Source organism: Myodes glareolus, chromosome 18 (assembly GCF_982192425.1).
Source record: "Myodes glareolus chromosome 18, mMyoGla1.1, whole genome shotgun sequence".
In the NCBI taxonomy this organism is placed as follows: Eukaryota; Metazoa; Chordata; class Mammalia; order Rodentia; family Cricetidae; genus Myodes; species Myodes glareolus.
The window spans coordinates 18,237,833-18,243,832 of NC_142043.1; the positions used below are offsets into that span (position 1 = coordinate 18,237,833).

Below are 6,000 nucleotides of genomic sequence, written 5' to 3' on the forward strand. Positions count from 1 at the left end.
ATCAGTTGCTCTCTATCCCCCAAGTCGGCCTTGAGAATGTCTGTCAATCTTTCCATTGCTGTCAGTGGGTGGAAAAGGGATTCCTTATTAGGTTTATTGCCGGCCCTGGGCAACATGGAAGCACTCTGGGGAAGGGTGCCCCAAGAGTCTTTCAAACACAGAAATCTGCCCTGTTTACCTGCTAGTTAGGCCAACGTGTCCTCTCAGCCATTTCTGGGCTGTCTGAGTCCACTATGATATACAAGTCTGCTTCTCTTGACATTCCACAGAACCCAGGCTGGGCGAAGGCAGGTGGTCAAGAGAAGTATGCCAATCTGGGAAAGGCTTTGGCCTCTGGGATGCCAGGCTTCAGCTTGCAAGCAGAGACAAGCTATTTGACCTTCAGGGCTAATCGCCTCCCGTCCATTTCCTATATTAAAAATCTCTCAAATAAGCCCAATCCACAGTTAGGCCCACAGGGTTCCTAAGGCATGGAGATTTCTCTAAATTGTAAGTGCCTTGAGGAAGTAAAATCCTAAAAACCTTCAACAAATAAGAATCTAGCCTCCCTTGTGTCTTATCCATCTACCTTTAAATTTTATTTAAACTATGCAGAAATCTTTTTATATTGACAACAATCCTGTTAAACAAAGAGTTTTAGTAGCTTACATTGTAAAATTGCAAAAAAAAAAAAAAAAGGGTGGGACACTTTTTAAAAAAAAAAAAAAAAGAAGGGAAGAGATATCTCGCTTCCAAAATGCTGCAGGTAAAGGGGTTTTGCTTCGAAAGGAATCAGCATTTTCTTCTAGAATAAACAGGTTTTTGCCCTGGGCCATGCAAGGTTCCAGCAATCTGCCTCGGTGCCAGGGACAGGCTTGTGGCTGAGGGGTTTTAAATCTTTCAGGTTTGTGTGTGTGTGTGTGTGTGTGTGTGTGTGTGTGTGTGTGTGGCGGAGCGCCCTGAAGGTTGGAAAGGCAAGGAGGGGAAATAATTAAAGGAAATGTCACGTATCAGCCAAAAATTATTGACTATTCGAAATCAAAAGCCAAAATGCCTAGCGAATTTCCTAAAGCAGAATACAGTTGGTCCGGGAAGGGAGAGGGAAAACGAAAGGCGTGAGGGTGGTGGAAGGGGTGCATTCCTCTAACTGGTCCCTTGCAGACCTAGCTGCTGGGTGGGGGGAGCGCTCTAGGGAAAGAAACGGCCGAATCTCTTAAGTCAGCCTGGCTGTCCACGGACCCAAGACCCCTGGGCGTGTGTGAGAGTACGCCTGGGTTCCAGGACTCTGAGGGTGTTTTTTTCTCTTCCTCCCTCACCATCCGCAGGCAACTTTGTAAAGAGTTCACGGATCTGCTGGCGCAGGACCGGACACCGATCGGGAACAGCCGGCCCAGCCCCATCCTGGAGCCGGGCATCCAAAGCTGCCTCACGCACTTCAGTCTCATCACGCACGGCTTCGGCGCCCCAGCCATTTGCGCTGCGCTCACGGCCCTGCAGAACTATCTCACCGAAGCGCTCAAAGGCATGGACAAGATGTTCTTGAACAACACCACTAACAGGCACACGTCTGGGGAAGGCCCAGGTAGTAAAACTGGCGACAAGGAGGAGAAACACAGGAAATGAAAAAAAAAAAATTAAAGAGAAGGAAAATGTTTTAAATACAAAAGGAAAACAGAAAAAAAATAATTTTAGCTTTAACATATTGGATTGGCTTTGGAAGAATTATATTAGGTAGAATACACATACAATCAAAATTTAAAAAAAAAGAAAGCTAAGTAACTTTAAAAAAATAAACTGAGGCATCAACGGAGCGACAAACTGGCTCTCGGTGTCTATTTCAAGATACACAATGGAGACAACCGTCCGGATTTTCCACTTCGGTTCTTTCGAGTTTAGTAATACAGATAATAAAAGAAAACTATGAACCCCCCTTTTGGAAAATAAACATGAGACTAAACGTGAGAACACGCTAACTTATTGGAAGAAAATTGGAGAAACGTTGGTGTCAGTGCTTTGAGAGCTGGTTGACTGAGACGCACGAACTTTTACATTTTTAATTTTTTTTTAAAGGAAACTCTCGCAGTCCGCGCGCTCCTTTTCTCCTCACCGTTCTTACTGCTGCTTCCCTCCCCCCCACCCCCGCCCCCTTCATTCGGTTCCGGGAATCTGCTGGGGGTTCCCCGCTGTGATTAGTTCTTTGGCAGTAGCGTTAGCCCCTTTGGTGTCCAGACCTCGCCTCGTTCCTAACTCCCTGGTGCCCAACTCTCCACCCCCCGTGTGTTTAATTAAGGAGGCGTGGAGGGGGTGGGGGATGGCGCGGGGGGTCGGGGGTGGGGGGAAAGGCCGTAGCTTTTGATCCGGTCTTGAGAGTCGAGACTCCCGCGGCAGAGGAAACCAGACCGATAAGTTGATTCATCATGGTTCCTTTCAGAAAACGTTCCTAGTTCCCAGACTTGCCAGCACCTGTTCACAGACTATCACATTCGTTATACTTGGGTCATCTAGCGGTAGAGTTAAAAAAAAGAAAGAAAACAAAACACGAATACTTTGATTAGTATGTAATTCCTTCGGAGGGGTATGTACCATTTCACTTTCTTCTGTTTCCCAAAGCTTTACCCGCATGGTTTATGAGCTTCTTCAAAGAAGACTTGGGCTTCCTACACAACCTATAAGGTACTGAGAAAAAAAAAAATCCGATCCTTTTAAAGTCAAAGCCTGTGTGTCAGAATTGGGCAGGTTCACTTCTTTAAAGAAGCTCAAAAGGAATCATCTAGGAAGTGGCCAGCGTGGAGGGTGGGGGGCAGCCGTGAGTCTTCTTGCTTACACACCTCAACACAGGAATTCCCTCAGGGGTGGGTCACTGCAGAATGCCTTTTAAGGGAGTAAGCTTTCTTGGGAATCTATATTCTAACAGTACTGTCTTCACTGAAAAACGAATTGCATTTTCTTGGGCGCTTTGGGGATCGTTGTTCTAATGGAGAAAGAGGCAGCAATACGGATGTAATTGGGAAAGACAGTCGACAAATGACCGTGAGCTTTCTGAATAAAAGTGTCCCCTCTCAGACATACATTTATTTTGGCACAAAATGCATAACACCCACCACCACACCAACCCCCACCACAAACACCACCACCACAGACACCACTCCAAACACTACCACGACGCAAAGTGAAAGAGCTTGTATTTCAGCCTCAAATTCCTGTCTGGATATACTGGAAATATTCCCAGTGAATGAGGATCCAAGCATTTAATAGATCTTGCTTCTCTCACCCCAACTTTTTACCCATACTGTATCTTAGCATTACCAGGAAATAAGCATGCACCTTTAGCAAGAACAGTGAAATCCTCTGAGCATTTGGCTGGTGAGATAGGTACACACTAGTGTACCTACACTTAGTGTGGGTACACTTGTTTCTTTTTCAACAGCCTAGGCGGGATCTTTGCAAAATCCTTTGGGACACAAAGCTCAGTTGCTTTCTGTGGTTTGCTATAGCTCTCCCCACCCCAAATGACCTGGACAGTCAGTTTCACCATCCCTCTATAATCTACCTTAAAGCCAGGGAAGAAGGCTAAAGTTTTAGGGACCCTCTGAGGGCTTGGCTCAGAGGGTTTTGTTTGGGGGAAAGGAAAGTCACTCAGTGGGTTTTAGGTCACTGGAGGTTGAAAGGAAACAAATGATGTCAGACAACATCCTATCTCCTATTTCTAGCTGCTTCTCTGTCCTGTGAGTTTTCAGGATACAGTCCTAGGCAAGCCGAAAGGAGTATAGAGGGCAGGAAAAAGACATTGTGTGAACTATAGACTTTCCCCAGGTTAGAAGCCCGGCCCCTTTTGTCCGAGGGCCTGATGCTTGCCTTAGTTGAATTCTGATTGCACAAGGCCAGCAGAAAACACACTGAAAAACATCGTCTCCTTTCCTTGCAGGGCAACGCGCCCCACGCGTGTGACACCGAGAGACGCGATGGATGCGCCTTGCTCTTACTCCTGTGCAGGTCCTGGGAACATGTGGGCCACTGGAGCCCAGTGGTGTTGAGGACATAGAATCAGCAGCTGCTGGGGTCGCCAGTCACACGGGCCCTTCCTGCTCTCGGTCTCACCCTAAGGGCTAAGGCAACCGAGAAAGGCCAGTTCCCGAGTAGGTAAAGGGTCGGTGCCCCACTGGCTGCTGCGGGGGAGGGGAGGAGGTCCCAGAGATCCATAAAGTCCTTTTGCCGCTAATAGTCACTCCGGGTCTCACTCTAGAGACATTGTGGCCTGGAAAATTTCACAGACTTTGAAACTTCCTTTCAAAACGTGTTCTTTTCTGCCAGGAAGGAAACTGGTCTGTACCCTCCGTCTCTTGAAGTGTGGGCACGAAATAAGAACTGTCATATTTGGATAGGTAGGCTCTCTTAGATGCCTAGCTCTCTGTGTGAGCATCCGGGAAGGTTCAGGTAGATAGACTCTGCTTCCCCACCTCCCCCACCCACTCCCTTATAGTCTTCCGGCCTTCCAGTGAGTACTCAGTTTTTGGCCTTCTCCTTTCTTCTTTTTTCATGTCGGACCTCCAACTCCTTGCTTTCCTTAGCCAGGCCAGCTACGTTTATCTGATAATTGAGTTATTAAAAGATTTGGTTTCCTTGGCCTTATAAATCAATAAACAGTAGGATTAACACAAGAGTTTGCTTTTAAGTCAAGGAAAACGTTTAAGGCCAGACCCTTTGAGTTTTGTTTTCAAACCAAACAGGTGACTTGCAGTCCCCTTCTCTCCCCTGCATGTTGTAGACATTTTATGCCCCTACTAAAGTCCTGGGGTGACAAACCAAAATAACTAAAGACCTAAGAGTAAGCCTGCAGCAGCCTAGTTCCCTAGAGCTGCTTCCAGGCTCTACTTAGCCAATCCCTTCTACTCTACTTTCAATCTCGATTTCATGGAGTTTGCTTCCAGGTGAGGGGTTCATCTCCAGGGATATTTAACTTCCATCCCAACAAGGAAGCAACTTTCTTCCCTCGCTTTCATCGACTTATCTTGCTTTTTCTTACTTCTCCCCTACCTCCTCAGCCTTGCCTTTCTCCACCCCCATATAAAGAGCCCAAGGGACTTTCAAAGATCCGACCTTTGTTTTCATTGGCCAAGGAAACCGCTTTCTCTTGAGCAACTATTTCACATCCTATGAAAACGCTGGTCGGATGGAAAATCCCAAACCCCTAACTTATCTGCATAGTTCTTCCCTTGGGTTGAATCATCACACCTGATATCCTGTACTTGCAATACATTATGTGGAAAGGAAATGACCTTAAACCATCCAACACTGCCTCAAGAGTTCTGACAAGGTTTCCCTCCTTTGCTGATGTATATTAAATTATTGGTGAAAGAAAAGAGAAGTATTGAAATTCGTTCATTTTCTTTATGAAAAAAGGAACGAACACCGTTTATTCTTTAAATGTCAAATGACTCCCCTTTTGAGTTCGTCTCTAACTCAGTATCATTGTCTTTACCACCCAGTCAAGAAATACAAACGGCCTCTTCTTGAGAGCACTCTGGAGGGTATCCGTGTTAAGTTTGTATATATTTATTTATGCTTAATTTAATGGGAATGTGTAAATATGATGAGCAAGTAGTTTGGGATTATTTATCTGTGAATCTATACCTCTGTGAATGGGTGGTTTTTTTAAAAAAAGAAAAACCGCTTGACCCTAGGTAGAATCCTATCTGAACTTTTCTGTTCTTTATAGACAAGCTGTTATGGTATTGGGTAGAAATTGGTTTATTGTCCAGTGTTAACCTGATTTACATAAATAAAAAGATTGTTGTGTTTTTGTTGTGTTCTTATCTTCAGTTTCTTAAACATGGACAGTGTTTTATTCTGCAGACAGCAAAGAGATATAGGAAAAAGATTTCTTCCTTTTGCCGCCCCAACGGAAGTACATAGTGTTTTTGTTACAGCAGAAATACAATAAATTATGCTTATCAGAAAAATGAATGCTTTTGTTCCAGTAGGAGGTGCTTTTTTTTTACTTTTAAAATTTCAAATGCATAC

The 6,000-nt window shown here is 45.0% G+C and overlaps 1 protein-coding gene across 4 annotated transcripts in view; it reads left to right on the forward strand.

Moving 5' to 3' along the window:
• The window catches only part of Tfap2b (transcription factor AP-2 beta), a 28,757-nt gene extending 22,980 nt beyond the window's left edge, over nt 1–5,777 (forward strand). For 2 of the 4 annotated variants that reach the window (XM_085679406.2, XM_085679408.2), the window contains 2 exons: nt 1,305–1,561; nt 2,590–5,777. In XM_085679406.2, coding sequence (XP_085535532.1) covers nt 1,305–1,561; nt 2,590–2,651 — 319 coding nt within the window. In that variant the 3' untranslated portion in view covers nt 2,652–5,777. Of the gene's footprint in view, nt 1–1,304 lie in introns of all 4 variants that reach the window. The other 2 variants (XM_085679405.2, XM_048445638.3) reach the window with 2 other exon arrangements.
• The last annotated feature ends 223 nt before the right edge of the window (nt 5,778–6,000 follow it).